The sequence below is a fragment of the Pleurodeles waltl genome, chromosome 11, assembly GCF_031143425.1.
Source record: "Pleurodeles waltl isolate 20211129_DDA chromosome 11, aPleWal1.hap1.20221129, whole genome shotgun sequence".
NCBI lineage: Eukaryota > Metazoa > Chordata > Amphibia > Caudata > Salamandridae > Pleurodeles > Pleurodeles waltl.
The window spans coordinates 735,873,813-735,898,542 of NC_090450.1; the positions used below are offsets into that span (position 1 = coordinate 735,873,813).

At 45.7% G+C, this 24,730-nt stretch overlaps 1 protein-coding gene across 2 annotated transcripts in view; it reads right to left on the reverse strand.

Moving 5' to 3' along the window:
- Positions 1 to 24,730, reverse strand: part of PROM2 (prominin 2) — a 409,319-nt gene that overhangs the window by 203,654 nt on the left and 180,935 nt on the right. For both annotated transcript variants that reach the window (XM_069214431.1, XM_069214433.1), the window contains exon 4: positions 6,946 to 7,066. In XM_069214431.1, coding sequence (XP_069070532.1) covers positions 6,946 to 7,066 — 121 coding nt within the window. The remainder of the gene's footprint in view (positions 1 to 6,945; positions 7,067 to 24,730) is intronic.

The following is a 24,730-nucleotide window of genomic DNA, read 5'->3' on the forward strand; positions in this document are numbered from 1 at the left end:
TTTGGATGCAAGAACAGTTATATCACTCATAGTCCATATGGAGCTCAGGCAGTTATTGACTGGCTAGAATTGTATGTACTCAAGCACCTCTCTGACTAGGTGTTGTTTGTATACTGGCATATTTGTCTGGGTAGTACTGTGGGTGTCAGAGCAGCTATCTTCCCATCACTCCTTGTTTTGTCTAGGGTGCTAGTTCAGCCATTTCTCTATGTGGTGTATTCTGTGTGGATATTGTTATCTCTCCCAATAGTACTGGTGAAGATGTTTTCATTATTTTCTGCTTTGCACAACATTTGCATTAATCTGCCACGTGCATATACACCTACATTGTGATTGTCATGGTAAAGTTGACCATGGTTAATGTAGGCCTTTATTTTGAAATTACTTGTGTTAGGCCATTCTGTCTGATGCGTATTTTTCCTTTCTATCACTTCTGGAGCCAAGCTGCAACAGTCCATGTCAATTAAATTGTATCTAATGTTTTTGTTTCCCTATTCATATTTATCTGTATGTGTTCCTTGGAGGGCTGAATAATGCACCTGTAAGAAGAACAAGCTGACTGAACTGTATCATCCTAACACAAGTATATAAGTTAAAGGTCAAGCAGCAGAGGCTTTCATTGTGTGACGGCTGGGAAGAAGGCTGTAACCATGTTATCGTAAAATGTTTGATAATGATTTGTTCTTTTCAAGGGAACTGTGGGGAGTGAAGTACGTAGAATGCACAATTTTACGGTAAACTGCTGAGTTTCACTCTCCTGAGAGTAGAGGCTTTTCTTTGCTCCTGTCTGAAGAGCTAGACTCCTTGGCAAATCCATTGACATATAACTAACTGAATCTTTATTTGAGTCTGCCAGTAAACGTTTTAGTAGCTAACATCTTATGTCTGACTTATCATAAGTTTCCCCATTCCTCTAGCTTAGCAAATTATGAATTTTCTTTCATGGGAATCCATGCCTGCTTTGATTTTCTTAATGTCAACTTAAAGAGGTTGTCTTTGTATTTAATATTTTGAATTGGTTTGGATTATACTGACTGAAGCAATTTTGTGTTGATGACTGATTTACAAATAATTTCAATGTTTTGACTTTGTAACTTTGTAATCTGTTAATAAACCTTTATGGTTTGCAAATCTACTACCCTCTGTTATGAGGCCTACTGTGCTTCACTGAAAAATAATGTATCTGATTTGATGAGTGTTAGAAATGGGGTCTTTGGTTGGCAGTCAGGTTACCCCCTGTCCAAGCAAGGACCCTCACTCTAGTCAGGGTAAAAGAGAATCACCCTCAGCTAACCCCTGATTACCCCCTTGGTAATTTGGCACAAGTAGTAGGCTTCACTCCAGAGTGCTAGGTGTAAAGTATTTGTACCAACACACACAGTAACTTAATGAAAACACTACAAAATGACACAACACAGGTTTAGAAAAATAGGAAATATTTATCTAAACAAAACAAGACCAAACAACAAAAATCCACAATACACAAGCCTAGTTATCACAAAAAATGCAAAAAGAGTCTTCATGTAATCTTAAACACACACTAACGCTGTTAGCGGGAAAATGTACCTTGGGTGCATCAAAAATAACCCCACATTGGTGAGTGTGCGTAAAAAAGGGCTTGCAATGCGTCAATATCACTCACGAGCAAGACCTTGCGTCATTTCTCCTTTAGTTGGTTCGGCATGCGTTGTTTCTTCTCTCTGCAGGAGAGCGATGCGTCGATCCGGTCAGCACTCTTGGGTCCGGGCAGGCCTTGCATAATTTTTACATGTCCAGCGGTGTTTGCGTCGGAAATCCAGCTGCATGATGATCCGAAAACCACACAGCACTGGTTGCGATCTAACCAGCCTCCTTCAGCAATGCTGTGCATCTTTTCTCCAGCCCCTGGCGTCGATCTTCGGGTCGTGTTGCAGGCGAGCATTGACTTTCAGCCGCAAAGCCGGCGGCGTGTAGATTTTTCAGCTGCAGATTGGAGTCTCGTCGATCTTTTCCCTGTACGGCGTTCTGTGCGTGGATTTCTTCCTCTTAGGCTGCCAGCTTCTCCTTTCAGGGACCCAGGAACTGGATGGGCACCACTTGGCAGAGTAGGAATCTCTCTAGAGGCTCCAGGTGCTGGCAGAGAGAAGTCTTTGCTGTCCCTGAGCCCTCTTACTCTGGCAGAAGCAGCAACTGCAGGATAGCTCCACAAAGTACAGTCACAGACAGGGCAGCTCTTCTTCCTCAGCTCTTCAGCTCTTCTCCAGGCAGAGGTTCCTCTTGGTTTCCAGAAGTGTTCTAAAGTCTGTGGTTTTGGGTGTCCTTCTTTTACCCATTTTCTCCTTTGAAGTAAGCCTACTTCAAAGAAAAGTCTCTCTTGATTGTGAAATTCTGCCTTGCCCAGGCCAGGCCCCAGACACTTGCCACGGGTCTGGAGTCTGCATTGTGTGAAAGCAGGCTCAGCCCTTTCAGGTGTGAGTGACCACTCCTCCCTTCCATCCTAGCACAGATGGCTCATCAGGAAATGCAGACTACACCCCAGCTCCCTTTGTGTCACTGTCTAGTGTGAGGTGCAACCAGCCCAACTGTCAAACTGACCCAGACAGGGAATCCACAAACATGCAGAGTCACAGAAATGGTATAAGCAAGAAAATGCTTACTTTCTAAAAATGGCATTTTCAAACACACAATCTTAAAATCAACTTTACTAAAAGATGTATTTTTAAATTGTGAGCTCAGAGACCCCTAACTCCACATGTCGATCCGCTCCCAAATGGAATCTACACTTTAATCAGATTTAAAGGTAGGCCCCATGTTAACCTATGAGAGGGACAGGCTGTGCAAAGGTGAAAAACGGATTTAGCAATATTTCACTGTCAGGACATATAAAACACATTACTATACGTCCTACCTTAACCATACACTGCCTAGGGTCTACCTAGGCCTGGCTTAGGGGTGTCTTACATGTAAGGAAAGGGAATGTTTAGGCCTGGCAAGTGGGTACACTTGCCAAGTTGAATTTACAGTTAAAACTGCACACACAGACACTGCAATGGCAGGTCTGAGTCATGATTACAGAGCTACGTCGGTTGGTGGCACAACCAGTGCTGCAGGCCCACTAGTAGCATTTGGTTTACAGGCCCTGGGCACCTCTAGTGCATTGTACTAGGGACTTACTAGTAAATCAAATATGCCAATCATGGATGAACCAATTACATATACATTTTGTATAGGAGCACTTGCACTTAAGCACTGATTAGCAGTGGTAAAGTGCCCAGAGTAACAAAAACTGCAAAACAGCAAAACAGAGTCAAGCACACATCAACAACCTGGGAAACAGAGGCAAAAAGTTAAGGGAGACCACGCCAAGGATGAAAAGTCTAACATTGAGTCACACCTAAGTTCCGGACTAAAGGTCCATCCGCTTGAGGGCAGTCTGTACTTGCGTTTCTAGCAAAGATCTGTGCTGTCAAATCCTGCTGTAACCATATCAAAGGTGCTGAAGCAGCTGTCCTTCTAGGTCATACTTTGAGTACTGGACACCAATCATTGGAACATATGGTTCCTGCACAGCTGTAGCTCTCTGCAGTACTGTTTTTTCTATATAGAAATTTAAACATGTCATTAGTGTGCTGAAGCAGCTTTCTCTTCAGGTGGTAGGTTGAGTGTTATGACAGCTCTCTCTCCAAGTGGTACTGTAGGAGGTGGAACAGCTTTTCATCATATAGTTGGGTTGGTGCTGAAGCAAATCTCTCCCACGGTGCTATCATGGTGTGCAGTAGTTGCTGTTCTCTAAGAGAGTGGTTAAGTGCTGGAGTAGCTAACTCTCAAAGTGGTACAGTGAGCCAGGGAACGGTATTCTGCAAGGGGTTGTGCTCAGGTGCAGCCAACTCTTTAGGTGCTAGGGTGGGCACTAGAACAAAATGAGTGAAGGAACAACCTGAACACCCAGCTGCTGATTGGCTAATAGAGAGGGAGCCTTTTCCCGGTTCAGAAGTTAAGTGGCAATTAAAGGTGATGTCTTTCTGCTGGTTAGGGATTATTTGATCGATATCATGTTCATGTGCTCATAAATTCACATTTATTCAAGGGACAGTGGCTTTTCTTTGTCTCTGGCATGTGTGAAGTTTTGGTCTAGGCCTTGTATGTGTTTCAGGGTGGAATCTGTACTTGAAGGATGCGCAATTGTGACTTTGAAACAGGCTGCTTCTCCTGATTGTGACAGAAAAAATCCCCCGATCATTATGGCAGGTGAGGGAAGGGTCACCTGTCCTGGTTTAGACATCACTTTCTAGACTGATTCGGAGAGAGAGTGATTGTTGGATCTACTCACTTGATATCCAACACTCAGGGGAATGAAGAATGAATCCAGAAGGAATGGTCACTTGGATCTTTCAAGTCACCTATGGATACTAGACCTGAAAAGTCTAAGTAACATTAATTTAGATTTGGAAAGTGGTGGTTTTGGGAACAATACAATATTCAAATGTGTGTGGATAGGTCCCACCCAGGGACCTAGGAAATATGCAAGAAGGAAAAAAACACCTGAGCCTCCTTCCCTGTAACATAAATATCTACAGTTATGTAACTCAAAGCAGTAACCTCACTATCTGCAAATCGATCTTTCTAGCTGTACACCAAAAATAACAAATGTGCTACCTGACTAACTGGGAGTGAAAAGGAGTTGAGCAACATGTATACAGATGTGTGTATTACTCTTGTGTGTTAAGTAATGTAGCTCTTGCACTAATAATTGATTACTGAATAGTATGCCCCAATGGGCCAAACCAGAGTACACTCTGCTGCTGCTTGTTCACACAGCAAGAGTGGAGTAAGGATGGTGTTTCTGCATGACCAGGGATCATTCAGTCAGAGGAGTGTCAGCAGATGAAAACAAGGCAGGGTCCTGAGTCCTCTATACAGATGTTTTCAGTGGCTGAAGGACTATTTTGGCACTGAAACCCAAACACATGAGTGATGAGGAGGCAAGGGTCTGGCAAGTTGATTAGTGTAAGAGTAAGGAGCAATAAGTCAACACTGTGTCGGGATGACAGAATGGTTAAAGTTTTAAGCTTTGACCTCAGTGGTTGTATACCCTCAGCAGAACTTACCATGAATGTAATCTTAACCCCAACATTCAGCAGGCAGCAGACAGTGATAACTCAAGGGTGCTCTTTACGAGATACACCAGCATTACTGTTACCAGGGGTCTTGTTAAGTCCAGGAGTAGAGAAATAGCTGGGATTAGAAAATGTGGGGTTTTACACACAGCAATCAGCTTTCTGCATGGGTTCCTGCATGTTTTTCACGTGGCTTTCACATGGAGATTTTGATTGCTTTAAGCCGCTTAATTCACTGCGTGAAAAAGATATATATAGAAATTCAGTGGGCTACTCTCTTGATTGGGCTCACTGAAGTGATCAGTCTGTCTTAAGAATAACTTCAGTTGAAGGTGCATCATATGCAGTACCTACCAAACAGTTCAAACTGGACCTTGAACCTCTATCTTAATCCCAAGTGGGTGGCCAATGCCCATGGCAAATTCCTCTAGTCAACAGCATCCCCCAATATGAGGCAGAAATGGGCAAGAATGTGATCACAGTTTGTTTTAGCTGCAGCTGTTGGAATGATAGATAATCTGTGTACCAACTAAAACTGGTCTCAGAGCTGGATTGGGAGGCAGACTAGTCAGTAGAATATCAGCTGCAGTGGTCTACAGTGGCAGGTGTTGTTTGGTAGGTTCAGAATGGATTACCCTTTCTCAGACACCATGCAGCAGTGTAGAAGCAGCCTCAAAGGGACACATGAATGAAGAGAGAATCAGCTGCATATCTATCTCTCTCTCAAGAAGCTCTTGGAAAATTTCCAGAGCCTGGCTATAAGTTTCCTAATTGCCATACTTTCCTCAGCCTGGTTACTTCAGAAACCTCTCCCTCTTTCTTGTTTGTCACTGTGGTGTCACTCATACTACCTGATCTTGATAACCAATGTGTGTCTCCTCTTGGCACAACAATTATAGTTCTGCCTTCACACATCAAGGCTTTACCGTGGCACACACTAATATGGAATAAGTCAAATAAAGTATGACAGCTGCATACCCAAGATCTTAGCTTGGCACACTGCAGAGATCCCTTTTCCAAGGAACATCTTGTATTCACCATCTCCTCATAAGTGTGGCCAGTCCTGGAAAACTGCATACATTCATGAGGTTTATGAGAAGCAGCACCACAACCATTGCCATGCCATGTACCAAAGAGGAGCAATTACATGTTGTATCCTGTTGGTCAATACCCCCACCGTCTATGTTCATATAGTATATTAAATATTATGTTGAGGCTGACCTTAGCTTTGGCTCAGGTGCTGGGATTAAGGTGGGTGATGGGCAAGCTATAGCTACGTGTTACCCCATAGCATAGGCATGTAATGATCCTTTTCCTTATCCTGAGGTCAGGAGTGTTAAATCATTCCACCCAGTAGTGCAGCATGACAATGAAGTAAACCACAATCAGTCTCCCCAACTTGTCCACAGAGCTCGCAGGACTGGAAACACTAGGCTCTGCTTGCATGCTGTGATGGGAATGGGCATGTCAGGCCACTACTTCGCATTAACTCATATATTACAGATGTGAAAATCCTGAGAGAGACACAGATGTTCTCACTCTAAAAAAAATGATATGCATATATTTAACTTTTGTAAGAAAACCATGGAAATCCTGAGGCACAGACATATTTCCTCATCCAACATATCTTAGACACACTACATTAAATCCCACTGAGATAAGGCGATGGACTTACCTTATATTGTCTGCGGGAATTCCTACAGTGGTAGAAAGAAGAATTCAACTGATGCATCTTACATACCATCACCATGAGACACTAAAATATGGACTCTCATGACCTGTCACCTGTGGAAGCCCAATGAACACACATTAAACAATGTAACATTATTAGACATGGCAGAGAGCTCACCTGAGGGATGTTGGTCAGAAAGAGTCTGAATCTCTGTAGGGAGTTTGGGATAACACGGACACTGGGCTCCATCTCCTCAGTTGTCCTCTGGTTAGTAGCAAATGCACAAATAACACCCGCCCTGCATTGCGAAGAGCAGAAGAAAAGTAGTATAAATGTAGGTGGTATTAATGGATCCAGAATGGGTCCAAAATTGATAATGCGCTTGGTACACAAAGATTAGCTATTCAGTTAGGTGGTGTGGACAATGGATTGTATTTCAGAGGTAAGTGTATGTCACAAAAAAAGGTCCTTATAAGATCACAGCGTAGACAAACAACATTTGCAGCTACATACCTCTCTTCCCATCTAATGCACTGGATAGCAGGGGATCAGGCTAAGGATCCACAGTGAACCCTTAACTTTGACCTGTAAGATCTAGGACATTTAAGCCTAGGCTAGGATGGCTAGGTTGAGAAGATGGCTCCCAGCTATCCCCCAAAGGAATGTTTGAGGAAAGATTGGGGACCCTCTCTCATATTCATCCTATAAAAAAAATAGAGGTAAGGGATGGATATGTTTCCATCATGGTATAAAAGGATCTTCTAGGCAATATAGTAAACCATTTTGTATGTGTGTTTTTTGGAGCTCCATATGCAATACTTTGTAAAAATGTTTTATTGGTTTACGTGATATTATCTAATGTGCCCCAATGTACCCCAAATCATTACACAGTAAAGTATGGTCTGCCTGGTTTCTTAAGCTGGTGCAAATACAGCAAACCCAGTAGAGTGCCTAATTGTTAAGATTTTTTGGTTGAATTTGTAAGCAGAACCTGAGAAAATGTACATAAACTTAATCATACACCATAGCTGCTAGGCATCTGTTTATCTTTATTATGTTGCCATGTGCTCGACAAACCTCGTGAACTTTGATGATTGACCTTGTGCTCACAGCCTTGGGCTGCAATCTGTTTATCGCTGTAATTTACTTGTTCTAACCGTAGTTCCGAGAATTTTTGTGCTTAATCAGTAACTGCCAGAACAGGTTCGTACAGGTCTTTGCCACCTCCTGCCAGCTGCATCTGTACCTTCTCCCACCACACGTGTATCCCTGAAATATTCTGAAGGCCGTAGAGGACCTTGAATACGCTAGGGGTGGAGTTGTCCTCTGACTAAGCAGTTTTGTGTTTATAGAAGGTTGGGTGCCCCAGAGTGAAGGGGCAGCCTCCGTAGGATGGTCACTTGACTGTCCTGGGACTCTTTATTAGCTCGAGCTATAATCCATGTAATAAACTTCTCTTTATTCCTCCAGTTGGTGACTCCGCTTGATTTGTGTACTCTCTGCTAAACGGACCCTGAGGACTAGGGTGTTCTTTCCACCGCTGGGAAGAAGACCTCGGCTGGGGATTCCATCTTTCCTGGTTCTTCAGTTGGCGTCCGAACAGGGACCCGAGTCAGGCATCCAGGGGACCGACCAGGTGATGGAGGACTCACAATTGGATTTCCAAGGGAGGCTCCCCACACCAGATTCTGAGCTTCGTTCTCTGTCGTGGACCTGCGGATCTCCACTGTGTGTCTTCCAGCCGGCTCGACTTCTCCTGGCGATGTCTGAATTCGGGTCTCTGTTTTCCGTGAACTACTGGAGTCCCCAACTGTTGGACTATAACAGAAGTGTCAGGTAAGGACGGGTGTTGAAAGATTCCTGTCTAAAAATAGGTCTGTGAGTATTGTACAGTTTCTATCGCTCTTTGCAAAGATCGATGTCAGTGGTAAGACTGACCTCAGTTGTCATTTAAGTATATAGGAAGCAAAGGGCATATTTGCCACTCATTTGGTGTATTCAAACCACTGGTGTAAGATTTTTTTGTTTTTTTAAATACTGGAAGAATGCCAGCATTCAGTTGTTTTAGGAAATTGTGTTGTTGTCTTTGCAGTATGGACTCCCGCCTGGAGGAAACATGCCCCGCTCCTCCGGCCGGGACTCTGAATCATGATATATATGTTAAAAATGGCATAGGTCCGATTATCTGGTCTGATGTATGGAGAAAAAGAACCAAAGGTAGTTCTGATTTACAATGGCTTATCCACGGGACATTTGATAAAGATAAATTAGACTATTTACAGGAACATTTGTTTGTGACAAAAAGTAGACCAGGGATGTTTGATTCACTACGGGCTTGGCAGAAAGAAGCAGACCAAAGACGTAGGAAGGCAGAGAAAGAATTACAGAGACATAAGACCAGGACAGTGACTGAAAAGGTCTATGACTCTGACGTAGCTGAACATCAACAGAAAATTTTAGAACATGACCGAAGGCTTCACTTACAAACTGATAAGTGCTACCCTTCCAGGACAGTAGTGGATAAGCCACAAGAGGAAGACCCCCTTTTAAACGATAAGTTAGATAAACCCCCGTTATATACTCTACCAATATATCCTACACTACATCCTCAACCTGCACCAGGTGATCCTATTGTGCCACCCCCGGTTGGATCTCAGGCGAGTGCTCTGCTACCCACCACCACCCTTCCTGTCACCAGACTTATAGAGGATACACCCCGCCCAACTGTACACACCCCTTGACTGGCCCCCGTTTGGCCCACATACACCCCGTCCCATGACCCCGCGAAAGCGCACCCTCCACGGACACTTGTTCTCTAATTCACAAGAGGAAGATGTAATTGAAGAAATGACATGGAGGTGGATGACTAATTGGAATGACTATGGGGTCAGGGACATTGTCCACACTATGAAACAATGGGATAGTTTAGTTCAGTTACATGCAGTTACCCTTATGTGCAACATTATAATACAAGAATATGAGGATGATGGTTCCTCAGCTCCCGCAGGACTGGTGGACCTCCGAAAACGCGCCTCTACTGGACTGCCATTTGGTTCTGGTCTACATGATTATGTTGTTATTCTTCTCGTATATAGGGACCGCCTGTGGACATGTAGCCCTTCTAGAAGGGCATCCATGTTTCCCATGAGAGAGGTTCCGCCGGTATGGCAAAAGCCGGTGATAGATAACGCTGGCCAAGTTATTACCGCAGGGCATTTTCAACAAATGTGGGTACACACCCCATGGAAAAGATCTGAAACATATACCCTAAAAGCCGCCTTACTTGACCCCCGTAAGAATCCTGCAGGATACTATAAAGAACTGCAACAAATTCTTGAATCCTGTACTATGTCGTTGTCCGATATTGACATGTTAATGGCAAGCGTAGTCCCGCAGGAAGTATGGTCAAAAGTACGGAGGCACGACCATGCTGAACTAGGGGGCACGTGGGACCAATTGCAAGCAGCAGAAAGGGACAGGGTTGGGGGAGCGAAACCAGACCCACTTATATTGGCTCTCCCACTGCGTATTTTGGATTTAATGAAGACCATATTTACACCACACAGGATAAATTGGGATAAATTGTCCGCCTGTAAACAGAAAAAGGACTAGGGTGTTGCAGACTTTTATACAAGGTTTGAGGGTGTCTTTTCTGGTTACAGCGGCTAAGACATGACTACTGAAGGGGGGATAAGACTCTTTGTTGACAAATTTGTGGACAATTTATTACCAGACATAAAGGGAAAATTTAAATTGTGTGAAAGTACGTGGCCAGTCTCTACTGCCACTGGAATACTGACAATGGCCCAATATTATGAGAACAGGGTGATAGAAGAACAAGAAAAGAATGAGAAAAAAATGAAGGAGTTGAAAACAAAGGTGTTTTTTCAGCAGGCCTACCCTCAGCCCCGTGAACAGCAGTCCAGATCAAGGTCACAAGGACCTCCCAATGACAGAAGGCAGTCCCAACGCCCTCCCCGTTCTTCCCTCTCCTAAATCAGTGCGCCTATTGCAAGCAGGAGGGCCACTGGAAGAATGACTGCCCCAATAAAGACAACTCCACAGGCCGCCCCATGCCCCCACCGCAACAGGACTACAGACCACGCGGTAGGTCTGGTCCTGAAGACAGACCCCACCAGCAGGCCCCTTCATGGTCCCACAGTACCCCCCGCCCGAATTATTTTGATACTTCATCACAGCGTCAATATTTTAATGACGACTATGATGCGTATGAAGGTCAGGGATCCTCCTTTGACTAGGACAGCCTTTGACAGAGGGGGGTGGGACCAGTTTCTATTCCTGTTAGGCAGAATGGCCCTCACGTTGAGGTACAATTAGACGGTACTTCACATGATTTTTTGGTAGATACTGGGGCCACCAAAAGTTCTGTTAAACAGGAAGAGGTCCAAGGGGTCCCTCTGTCTGGCAATATTAACGTCTCTATGGGTTTTTCTGGTGTTCCGGTGGCTAACCCCATCTCCCAGCCGCTGCATGTTGCTATAGGTCCTTACACCATTAGCTCCCCTCTCATTCTTACTTCGGCCTGTAGTGAGAATTTATTGGGTTTGGACCTATTAAAGAAATTGTACACCACCATTTATTGCTCTCCGGATGGAGTTCATGTCACTTTAGGTCCAAATATTTCCCCGTCACAATTTTTGTCAAAACCACTTCCACCCGAACTTCGAGATTTGCCAGACATTTTATGGGCCACACATAAGGACGATGTTGGATGTCTGGACATACCACTGTATGTCATACGCTTGAAAGCCAATGCCAAATTGCCTCGTCTTCCCCAATACAAATTATCCCAACACATTGAACAACAACTCAAAAATATTGTGACCCAGTTGATTGATTTGGGTGTCATTGAAGAAACGCGTGGTAATGATTGTAACAGTCCTGTTCATAAAAAATAATCTGATGGCACCGTGTCTCCAGGACTCCGATTTGTTATTGATTTACGGGCGGTCAATAGGATTGTAATACCCCAGTTCCCTGTTGTTCCCGATATTACGACATTATTAACAATGATACCTGCCTCCGCTACTTGGTTCTCTGTTATCGATCTTAAAAATGCATTCTTTAGCTTTCCCATTCATCCAGATAGCAGTCGCATCTTTGGGTTTTCACTGGGTGGTCGAAGTTTCCGGTTCTGTCACGCTCCACAAGGCTATACTGAATCGCCTAGCATTTTTAGCCAGGCCCTCAAGAGTCAATTAGATACCCTTGTTTTTCCTTGCTCCTCGACGCTGGTTCAATATGTGGATGACCTTTTAATAGCATCCACTTCAGAACAAAATTGTAAAACAGATACTGTAGCCTTATTGAAACATCTTGCACACCATCACCATAAGGTCTCCCTCTCCAAATTGCAATATTGTAGACAGGAGGTTATATACATAGGACACCTCCTGTCTAAGGAGGGATGTACGTTGACGGCTGAGAGAATACAAGCTATACGAGACATACCGGTTCCAAGGACACAGAGAGAGGTTGGGGCCTTTATAGGTATTACCTCCTTCTGTTGTCAATGGATTCCTAATTATTCTCTTTTGATAAAACCGTTTTTGCATCTCACCCACAAAGATTGTCCTGAAACAATTGAATGGAATGACGATTTTCAGTTTGGTTTTGATGAATTGAAAAATACACTCTGCACAGCACCTGTACTGGGTACGCCTGATTATCGTGAAGATTTTCAGTTATATGTGAGCGAGAGAAATGGATGTTCACTATCAGTGTTAACCCAAGAGCATGGCGGCAAACTACGCCCATGTGCTTATTTTTCGGCCCTACTGGATCCAGTGGCCCGTGCACTCCCGAGTTGTCTACGGGCAGTAGCCGCTGCAGCGGTCGCAGTGCGCCAGTCGGCCGGGATAGTCATGGATTCACCCCTCACCCTGTTGGTCCCACACACTGTTGACGCACTATTAAACAAAACAAAAACACAGCATCTTACTAATGCACGATTAACTACTTATGAACTGACACTTTTAGCTAGTCATATAACATTAAAAAGGTGCAACACGCTCAATCCTGCCACTTTATTGCCAATTACTGAAAAAACAGAAGATTCTTATGATGACATACATGACTGCATTCTCCGGACGGAGGATGAAACAAAAGGGAGAGTGGACTTACAGGACACTCCACTGAAAGACCCTGATGGCATATTATACGTAGATGGCTCATGCATCAAGCTACCCGATGGCACTACCTCTGCAGCCTATGCAGTTACAACAGCTAACACTGTAGTTGAAACAGCTAGAATACCACATAACTCTGCTCAGGCCACAGAATTAATAGCTCTAACACGAGCCTGTGAGTTAAGTAAAGGACTTAATGTGAATGTTTACACGGACAGCCAGTATGCATTTGGCGTAGCACACAATTTTGGTCGCTTGTGGGCAGAACAAGGATTCCTCACCTCACATGGGACACGTATTCAACATGGGACCCTTATAACTAACTGACTTTCTGCCCTGGCATTGCCCAAAACAATGGCTATCATGAAGTGTAGTGCACACAAAAAGGTGACATGAAACTGGACGGAGCAATGCCGTAGCCGATCAGACAGCAAAAGATACAGTGTATGCAAAGACAGGACACATGTATGTGGTAGATAGTACAGAGAAGGTTTGTCCCCATGAAATATTTGGGAACACGGTAGAGAGTGTCAGGAAGATATAGGAAGAGGCAACTGAACAGGAGAAAAAGGAATGGGAAGAAGGGAAGGCCAAGTTAGATGAAAATATGCTGTGCTGGACAGATCTGTCACAGAGGGAAAGATGGATGTTACCCAATGCATTCGTTCTGCCAGTAGTGACTATGACCCATGGTCCTGCACACGTTAGTACGAAAAGCATCTGTAATTTGCTTGATCTGGTTTGGACTAATAAAAATATCAGAAGAGTAGCTGACCAACTGGTTCAATCCTGCATGATTTGTTTACAACATAACATAGGGAAGGGTGCCTCAGTCCCCGCTGGGCATTTTTCACCACCAACGTATCCCTCTGAAGTACTACAAATGGATTATATTGAGATGGAAAGGTTTAACAACTTGAAATATGTCCTAGTTGTGGTCTGTATGTTTAGTAAGTGGGTAGAAGCTTACCCTACTAAAGATAATACTGCCCTTACTACCGCAAACATACTTCTGAAGGAGTTCTTCCCATGGTTTGGGGTCCCAAGGTGTGTCTGGTCAGATAATGGGAGTCATTTTGTAGGGCAGGTGATGAAAAGGGTGTGTGAAGGGTTGGGACTCCGCCAGAAGTTTCATGCAGCTAACCACCCCCAGTCAGCAGGACTAGTTGAAAAATATAATGGCACACTTAAATTGAAGATGTCAAAGATATGCGCAGAACGCGGTATACAGTGGCCGGACGCGTTGCCCCTGGCTTTAATGTCTGTCAGGATGACGCCTCACTCTAGCTCAGGGTTGTCACCCCATGAGATAGTGATGGGAAGGCCAGCAAATGTCTGGGGGGTCCCTCGACCTCACAAGTACTCAGAAATAGAACATCCTGTTTTGATGGACTATTTAAATGAACTCACTAATTCTTTGCATTCTATTCACCAACAGGTGCGTGAAGCACTCCCAACTGTATCCACTGATCCAGGTCACAAGATACTACCTGGCGACTGGGTTCTCACAAAGAATTTCCAGCGGAAAAAGAGTCTCGAACCTCAATGGAAAGGTCCGCAACAGGTCCTTCTTGCTACTCGAACAGCAGTTAAAGTCGAGGGAGCTAAGAATTGGATACATGCATCCCACTGTAAGAAAGTACCCCTACCCGTACCCTCTGATGAAATAAAAAGTGGTGACCACCCGACAACTGAGGACCATTTCAGCAACACTACGCAGAGTGATAAAAAACAGAACAACAGTGTGCTGCAGGAGGTTCCCTCAGATTTTGGTCACACTGAACAATTGTTTCCTGACCGTACCATACCACAGTCCACAAGATACGACTTCCGCCCACGAAAATAAGAAAATGAACAATGAACTGATTGCTTGTCCCCTGTACTAAGTCTGACGATAGCTGCAGGGTCGTGATTTTGTCTGTTGGGCGGACCAGAGTGTGTCAATAGGACCGCTGGTATCACCCCACAGTGAAGCAACCACCAGTCACAGGCAGCACTTAGGTCGGACTGAACTGCTAGTGGGACAAGCAATAAAGAGAAATGGGTGTTATACAAGAAGACAAGAGGAAAAAGAAGAAAATAAGTAATTTAAAAAGACTATTAGGCCCACGTATCGCTTGTCTCACCATAACAATACTATTTTTGGTACTTCTGTCCTGCATTGGGTGGGTAATATATGATTCAGATTCAGAGGTCTCACCAACTACGCCACCGCCTTCAGAACACAGCCATGTTTCCTTACCACCCCATGAGGAAGGACGACGTAAGGAATATGAAAACAATACCTTCATATCTATGTTACATCAACATCAGCTGGCTGTAAATAGAACAAATTGTTGGATACGTGGCTTGCTACCGAGTTCCGTGCAAAAAAGGTTGCCATATATTTCATTCCCTTTTTCCTTTGATGGCTCGTGCAGCGCCTGGTATGAACTATCAGCCATTTGGGCTATCTCAATAGATGCTACTAATTCTGGACTATTGGTCACCCACCTATACTGGTTATGCTGGCCCACTGGAACAAGAGTTTATGGAACAAAGGAAGAAAAGTAAGAATATGCTGATCGACTAAATAGGTCTCCTGACATATATTTTTTATCCTTTAATACCACACCCAGGATTGGCCGAAGATTTTTTGTAACACAGGTCAAGGCTCCACTTTGTTTTCAGAAAGGTGGTAATAGAGATGTAGGTGCCAGTAACTGTAATACTACAGTAATATTGAATGGAACTAATTCGCCTACCATGATACCATCACAAAACTCGTATTTTGTTTGTGGTAATAATGCCTACACCTCCTTGGTACCCACCTGGACCGGCACGTGTTACATTGCTTGGTTACTACCACCAACTTACACAGCTGGCCCTCAACACCACAGGACTCGGAGAGGGGTAATATCGGCAGAAGATACCTCAGCACAAGAAGCATTGGACTACTTTAAAGGAGTCCTTCCATTTTGGGGCCCTATGATGAACAGTAGGGATATCAGACATCTCACACGAGTTGTGGAAGCAACAATAAATGAAACAGCAGGAGCTCTGAGTAACATCACTGCAGAGCTCGCTGCTGACCGCCTTGTTACTCTTCAAAACAGAATGGTTCTTGGCAGACCGTGGTGGAGTTTGTACTTTGATCGGATCGAGCTGCTGCGTTTATATACCAGACAATGCCCCTTCAGTGTATAAAGCTATTCAAAGGTTGCATATGATAGCTTCCACAATACACCAAGACGAAGGAACATTGGGCCAGATGTAGCAAAGGGTTTGCGCCTCGCAAACGGCGAAAATCGCCGTTTGTGAGGCGCAAAAGCCTCTTTGCTATTCAGAAATGCATATTGCGAGTCGGTACCGACTCGCAATATGCATTTCAGAATCGCAAATAGGAAGGGGTGTTCCCTTCCTATTTGCGAGTCTGAGTGGTATGCAATACCATTTGCGACCGCGTACGCGGTCGCAAATGGTATCGCAGTTACCATCCACTTCAAGTGGATGGTAACCCACTCGCAAATTGGAAGGGGTCCCCATGGGACCCCTTCCACTTTGTGAATGGACCCAAAAATATTTTTTCAGGGCAGGGAGTGGTCCCAGGGACCACTCCCTGCCTGATAAAATACCGAAACTAAAGGTTTCGTTTTTTTTTTTAAGTGCAGCTCATTTTCCTTTAAGGAAAACGGGCTACACTTAAAAAAAAAAAACTGCTTTATTGAAAGCAGTCACGAACATGGAGGTCTGCTGACGACAGCAGGCCTCCATGTTTGCGAGTGCCTATACTCACTATGGGGCCGCAATTTGCGACCCACCTCATGAATATTCATGAGGTGGGTCATTGCGACCCCATAGCGAGTTGCAGTCGGTGTCTGAGACACAGTACTGCATACCAATTTGCGAGGTGCAAATTGCGAGTCGCATGGACTCGCACTTTGCACCTTGCAAATTGTTACGTTGCTACATCTGGCCCATGGTCTTTAACCGACTCGTTTTGGGGCTTGATTTCCCAATGGGGCTGGAAGATACTAATATTCCTTTTTGTGCTCGCTGCTGTATTCCTCACCTGTTGTGTTTGTGTACAGTGCCCACCTGCTTTGTGCAGTTGCTGTAATGCATCACTTGCCCCCTGGCCTGTTCGCCCTCCTCAACACACGGCTATGCTGTCCCTTGAGCAGGAGATAAAAGACCTTATGTCCATTAACATAGACACTGAATGACGTTCAAACTTGCCTCACAATGGCAAAAGGAGGGATTGAGAAAATGTACATAAACTTAATCATACACCATAGCTGCCAGGCATCTGTTTATCTTTATTATGTTGCCATGTGCTCGACAAACCTCCTGAACTTTGATGATTGATCTTGTGCTCGCAGCCTTGGGCTGCAATCTGTTATCGCTGTAATTTACTTGTTCTAACTGTAGTTCTGAGAATTTTTGTGCTTAATCAGTAACTGCCAGAACAGGTTCGTACAGGTCATTGCCACCTCCTGCCATCTGCATCTGTACCTTCTCCCACCACACGTGTATCCCTGAAATATTCTGAAGGCCGCAGAGGACCTTGAATACGCTAGGGGTGGAGTTGTCCTCTGACTAAGCAGTTTTGTGTGTATATAAGGTTGGGTGCCCCAGAGTGAAGGGGCAGCCTCCGTAGGATAGTCACTTGACTGTCCTGGGACTCTGTATTAGCTTGAGCTATAATCCATGTAATAAACTTCTCTTTATTCCTCCAGTTGGTGACTCCACTTGATTTGTGTACTCTCTGCTAAACGGACCCTGAGGACTAGGGTGTCCCTCCACCGCTGGGAAGGAGAACCCTGGTGGGGATTCTATCTTTCTTGGTTCCTCAAACCTCTGCACAGTAAGATCAGGCAAGAGTCCAGATTTCTCCCAACTGGTGTGGACATAGGAAATTGGATTCCTCCGGCTTACATCCACTTCTAAACTGGTGACATAGCTTTTTCCAGGTGTAGGTTTGACTTTGAAGTATTTGTAACTTGTGCATATTTATTTATGGGAAATCCTCAGAGAGTGACATTTTTCCAACATACTATTTCAGTGGATTTGCCTCCTGATTCTCCAATTCCTCCTGGATTTGAATGGGTATCTGTTAGCACCCATTTGGGATGCAAGTCTTAAAGTTGATTAATAAATATTTGTCAATATTTGTGAATTCCAGTTTCCACAGGTAGTTAAAGGCATAGTCCTCAAGCAGTCAGTTGAAAAAACAGAAATATGAGCTGGCCATGAATTTCCTGAAATTTCTTACCTTTTGCTGTGGGTACTGTCTGCAATGCAGTCTACACTTAGGTTAGGAAAACTGTGTGTCAGCGATTTTTGTAACTGCTTGCACAATTTATGAAATGCATATGTTGCATGTTCTTCAGTCAGGAAGTTTTGCGAAAACACCAAATGGGCCTCTCTGTGGTACTTAATTTGTGGCAGAGAATGCAGGTGGGTGACTCCAGCACTCGTTTTTGGTGACATTTTTCATTATCAGACTTTGGACCTGATTTAGAGTCTGGTGACGGAATTAAGAGATCACCCCTAGCCTTCAGTGATATCAGTGCCTTTGCAGGAACCACTGCCAAGATGGCTCCTGTGGGGAGTACTGAAAGTTTGGGGCATGGCTATCTGTTTTTTAGGCAGTCACGCACGGAATGTGTTGAGCAACTCTGTTTCTGAAAAACAAAAAATGAGTGGTCCCACTCCCTTGGAGTTTTCTTCTAGGGTGTAGAGGATCATTGTTTTTTTCTGTTTGTAACCACAAATAGAAAAAAAGAGCATCACCTTCTAAACATGGTGGACGGTCTGACACCTTACTCCAATTCACCCGCCAAAGTTAGTTTTCTGGCAGTGGACACAGGTGGGCCATTGGAATACTCAAAATAGAACAAGAGGACTGAGGGTTTGGTGAACAGGGTACTCTGTCACTCATTTTGTGATGGAGTACCCTGTCCACCAAACTCTAAGTGAGGCCTTTCAAACCTGAACAAGAGAGAAAAAGGCAGCAAAAGGAGAAAGAAGGAGGAAGAGAAAGATAGGGAAACAGTAGCAAAGGAAGAAAGCAGGATTGAAAAGGAAGCAGCAAGATTGAGAGAAACAAGTATAGGGTTGTGAAAGAAACAGATTTGATGTCAATGCAAGGCTAGGCATGCTTTGTTTTCATCAAATGCAGCATCCAGCAGCACTGGTGTTGGACTCCTAGAAAATTCTTTTGGCACTTGCACAAATTAAGCACTGCATACATTCATGGGCGTACTTTACACAGGTGTAAGGAAATGCCTACTTGGCATGGTTACCCCCTGACTTTTTGCCTGTGCTGATGCCAAGTTATGATTTGAAAGTGTGCTGAGGCCAGCTAACCAGGCCCCAGCACCAGTGTTCTTTCCCTAACCTATACCTTTGTTTCCACAATTGGCACACCTGGCATCCAGGTAAGTCCCTTGTAACTGGTACCCCTGGTACCAAGGGCCCTGATGCCAGGGAAGGTCTCTCAGGGCTGCAGCATGTCTTATGCCACCCTGGAGACCCCTCACTCAGCACAGACACACTGCTTGCCAGCTTGTGTGTGCTGGTGGGGAGAAAATGACTAAGTCGACATGGCACTCCCCTCAGGGTGCCATGCCAACCTCACACTGCCTATGGCATAGATAAGTCACCCCTCTAGCAGGCCTTACAGCCCTAAGGCAGGGTGCACTATACCATAGGTGAGGGCATAGGTGCATGAGCACTTTCCCCTACAGTGTCTAAGCAAAACCTTAGACATTGTAAGTGCAGGGTAGCCATAAGAGTATATGGTCTGGGAGTCTGTCATACACGAACTACACAGCACCATAATGTCTACACTGAAAACTGGGAAGTTTGGTATCGAACTTCTCAGCACAATAAATACACACTGATGCCAGTGTACATTTCATTGTGAAATACACCCCAGAGGGCATCTTAGAGATGCCCCCTGAAAAGATACCCGACTTCCAGTGTGGGCTGACTAGTTTTACCAGCCTGCCACACACCAGACATGTTGCTGGCCACATGGGGAGAGTGTCTTTGTCACTCTGTGGCTAGTAACAAAGCCTGTACTGGGTGGAGGTGCTTCTCACCTCCCCCTGCAGGAACTGTAACACCTGGCGGTGAGCCTCAAAGGCTCACCCCCTTTGCTACAGCGCCCCAGGGCACTCCAGCTAGTGGAGATGCCCGACCCCTCCGGCTACGGGCCCACTTTTGGTGGCAAGGCCGGAGGAGATAATGAGAAAAACAAGGAGGAGTCACTGGCCAGTCAGGACAGCCCCTAAGGTGTCCTGAGCTGAGGTGACTCTGACTTTTAGAAATCCTCCATCTTGCAGATGGAGGATTCCCCCAATAGTATTAGGGAAACGCCCCCCTCCCCTCAGAGTGGAGGGACAAAGAGGGTGTAGCCACCCTCAGGGCTAGTAGTCTTTGGCTACTAACCCCCCAGACCTAAACACACCCCTAAATCGAGTATTTAGGGGCTCCCAGAACCTAGCAAGATAGATTCCTGCAACCTGAAGATGAAGAAGGACTGCTGACCTGAAAGCCCTGCAGAGAAGACGGAGAAACCAACTGCTTTAGCCCCAGCCCTACCGGCCTGTCCCCCCACTTCAAGAAAAACTGCAACAGCGACGCGTTCCCCAGGGTCCAGCGACCTCTGAAGCCTCAGAGGACTACCCTCTATCTAGAAGGACCAAGAACTCCCGAGGACAGCGGCTCTGCTCCAAAGAAGAAACAACTTTGCAACAAAGAAACAACTTTTAAAGGACTGCACATTTCCCGCCGGAAGCGTGAGACTTTCCACTCTGCACCCAATGCCCCCGGCTCGACCTGCGGAGAAACAACACTACAGGTAGGACTCCCCGGCGACTGCGACCCTGTGAGTAGCCAGAGTTGACCCCCTGAGCCCCCCCAGAGTAGCCTGCAGAGGGAATCCAGGGGCTCCCCCTGACCGCGACTGCCTGCTTCTAAGTACCCGACGCCTGGTAAAGACACTGCACCCGCAGCCCCCACGACCTGAAGGATCCGGCCTCCAGTGCAGAAGCGACCCCCAGGTGGCCCTCTCCCTTGCCCTGGTGGTGGCTACCCCAAGGAGCCCCCCCCTTGCCTGCCTGCTTCGCTGAAGAGACCTCTGGGTCTCCCATTGAACTCCATTGCAAACCCGACACCTGTTTGCACTCTGCACCCGGCCGCCCCCGTGCCGCTGAGGGTGTACTTTTTGTGCTGACCTGTGTCACCCCCGGTGTCCTACAAAACCCCCCTGGTTTGCCCTCCGAAGACGCGGGTACCTACCTGCTGGCAGACTGGAACCAGGGCACCCCCTTTTCCATTGAAGCCTATGCGTTTTGGGCACCAATTTGACCTCTGCACCTGACCGGCCCTGAGCTGCTGGTGTGGTAACTTTGGGGTTGCCCTGAACCCCCAATGGTGGGCTACCTTGGGCCCAACTTTGAACCCTGTAGGTGGTTTACTTACCTGCAAAACTAACAAATACTTACCTCCCCCAGGAACTGTTGAAACTGTTTTGCACTGTGTCTAGTTTTAAAATAGCTTATTACCATTTTTGTGAAAACTGTACATGCTATTTTGCTGATTCAAAGTTCCTATGATACCTAAGTGAAGTACCTTTCATTTGAAGTATTGATTGTAAATCTTGAACCTGTGGTTCTTAAAATAAACTAAGAACAGATATTTTTCTATATAAAAACCTACTGGCCTGGAATTGTCTTTGAGTGTGTGTTCCTTATTTATTGCCTGTGTATGTACAACAAATGCTTAACACTACCCTCTGATAAGCCTACTGCTCGACCACACTACCACAAAATAGAGCATTAGAATTATCTCTTTTTGCCACTATCTTACCTCTAAGGGGAAACCTTGGACTCTGTGCATGCTATTTCTTACTTTGAAATAGTACATACAGATCCAACTTCCTACAACAGGTCATCATTTTCAACTTTTTAATAGGTTCAGTCTAAAGAAAATCTACAAATAGTACAAGCATTGATGATCTACGTATGGAAAAAAACTATACACGTGGAATGGAGGATCCCAGTGGAAGCTAAGGAGCAGCCCAGTCTTCCCCTGGAAATCTTTGTGGGTAGAGACAGGCCAGACGGGATTGGCGAGTTGTGGACGAGGGTGAGGGAAGGTTATTTAATGAGTTGGAAGTGGGGTTGCTAGCTCTTTCAGACTCCATGTGTCAACAAAGAGGTCTGAGAAAGTTTGGGGGAACTCTTGGCTGTCGTGTAGACTTTTTGTAGCAGCAGTGCGTCATGGAGGGAAAAGCTGAGGCAGACGCGGAACGTGAATCCCTGCGCACTCCCGGTGTAGTGGGGAGCGCTGACCTGCTCAGGCGTGGTGTCTTAGACCAGGCCTGGGTTGGGATGTGTCATGTCCGTCAGAGCTGCTGCCGCAATCACGGCTTGCTCCTCACCCAGGGGAAAGTCTAAAGCTAAGCGAGGAGGAGCAGGAGAGAATCACCAGGGGCTGGGAGAAAAAAGGCTGCAGGGAGGCATCAGAGCCTCCCTGCAATGTTGAGGTAGGCTGCTTCTGAAAGTGGCCTGCTCACTGCTCATGTGGCTGTGGGGCCAGTGGGGCCCTACAGGATGAGGTATATTCGGTGCAATAAGGGGCCCCTGAAAAAAGTGGGACCCTGACACATGATGGCCCATTAGACCTAACCTGCCGGGAAGTCTTGTCCAAACACCTGGATTGGTCCCTAGCCTGCAAAGTAAGATGAAGCAGGCTGGGGACACGGAAAAAGGGACCAGTTAGGCAGGGAGACAGGGGGTTTTGACTTGCATGCTGCCCAGGAAAATGAGACAGGAGCAGCTGGTAGCATTACAGTTTTGGACCTTGTCCAGCCAGGGCATAGTGAGATGGGTGCCTACAGGCCGGTAAGCCGGGGAGTGGACAGGCAAGCAGGTGGCAAGACATTGACTTAGAGACCAGAATTAGGGATCAGGCTGATTGAGAAGGCAGAAGAACATTGGAAGCGCCTGTGCAGAGTTCAGCATGTGACAGCAGAACAGGCAATACAGGTGAAGAAGGCGAGGAGGGTGACAAATGTGGGGGAGCACAAAGCTGTCCCTGGCAGTCATAGTTGAGGAGGGCATTGGTTGTGGGTGCAAGTTGCGGGAGCTGTTGCTACTCAAGTGCCAGGTAATGCCGGGGACCCATCTGATTGGAGCAGCCAGGCGATTAACAGAGTGATGCCAGAAGGTGAGGCTGGTCTGGAGAACTATGGGGTCTTCAGCAGCCTTCCCTAGACCAATGGCACGACCACACAATCCCTAAGTCGTGTTTCTTTCAGCCTCAGATGGAGCAATGATTGATGTGTAGAGCAGAAATGCATCAGACCACTTTATGCATGAAGTGAACGCAAGAGCAGATGTGTTGGAGTTGGATTATAAGGAAGGGAGTGATGAATAGGAAGAAGGTGAAGTGTGTGATGTAAGTGGAGAGTGTCAGATGGTGGCGAGAGACAGCGAGCATGGTGGTGCAACAGTCCCAGCAGTTGGTGTCTTACAGAAGTTAAGTGCGGACGGCAGAGGCACCTCTGGGCAGCGGAAGGAGGCTCACACAGGCAAAGGCAGATCAAGAAGGGATGCCTCTGGCTTATCGTCACATAAGAAGGATTGGTGGTCATATTGGATGCACAGATTGGTGGGCATGGATCGAAGATATGTAAATCTATAAATGTGGTTGACAGGCTGATAGAAGGTGTGGATGTGAAACTAATAGAGACCAAGAGGGGGACTGGTTGAAAGCAAAAGCAAAATGAGCAAAATGACAATGTGGATCTTACTGGGGTTCAGACAGACTCCGCGAAGGTTGCTAAGGAAGCCGGTGAGGAGAGCAAAGATGGGGGGTGTCATATGAAACAGCTGCTGTACATGGGACTGGCCATGCCCCTCGCGTCACATGCTTCAGATGAGACATAAGAATATAATATGGAAACATGAATACATGGGCGTGTTCAAGCTTTTACTAAGGGACATTCAGGCTAAAGAGGGGTCCAAGGAAGAAGAGTGGGAGCAGGCATTGAGACCCAGGGTACCCATTACCATGGAGAAATGGACATCAGCGTTTTTGATTGACACCAGTTTTTACTGTGAAAAATACCCAGACAGGGCTATTGCATCCTTTAAATATATGAATATTATCAGGAAAGCACAAATGCATTTCGGTGGCTATGCTTGCATCAGTTATGATGAGGAGTTTAGAGCCAGGATAAGTGTGAATCCAGATAAACCCCAGGGGCAGAGTGGATTCCAAGGTGAGAATGCAGTGAATGTCTTCAACGCAATCAATGGCTTCGACCCATATGGCGAGTGGCCAGCCCATTACATACAAGCCCTTTTAACTGCATCCCACTCAACAAGGGGCGGGTAATGTGCAAAAGACTATAGCCACAGGTAGCAATACAGGGGTCTATTGGAGTTTTAACAGAGGCTTCTGCTCAAGGCACCCTTGCAAGTTTAAGCATGAATGTTTTAAATGTGGAGGCCAACATCCCATTACGCAGTATTTCATGTTGGCCAGCACCTCTGAACAGCAGAAGGCGTGTAGAGGTCGAGGACCGCAGGGCCCTATTGGGCCAAAGGGCTCCTACGCCAATTAGACTGGGCGATGTAATGCCATGGTTAGCACAATACCCAAAGAGACAGCTGTGAGATTAGAGTAGGGTTTTCAGGAGGGTTTTAGGGTTGGTTAACAGGGCCTCCCAGGTAGGAGGTGGGCTGACAATTTACAGTCAGGGAAAACAGCCCCTGAAGTGGTAGCAGCCAAACTACGGAAGGAGGTTGGGGAAG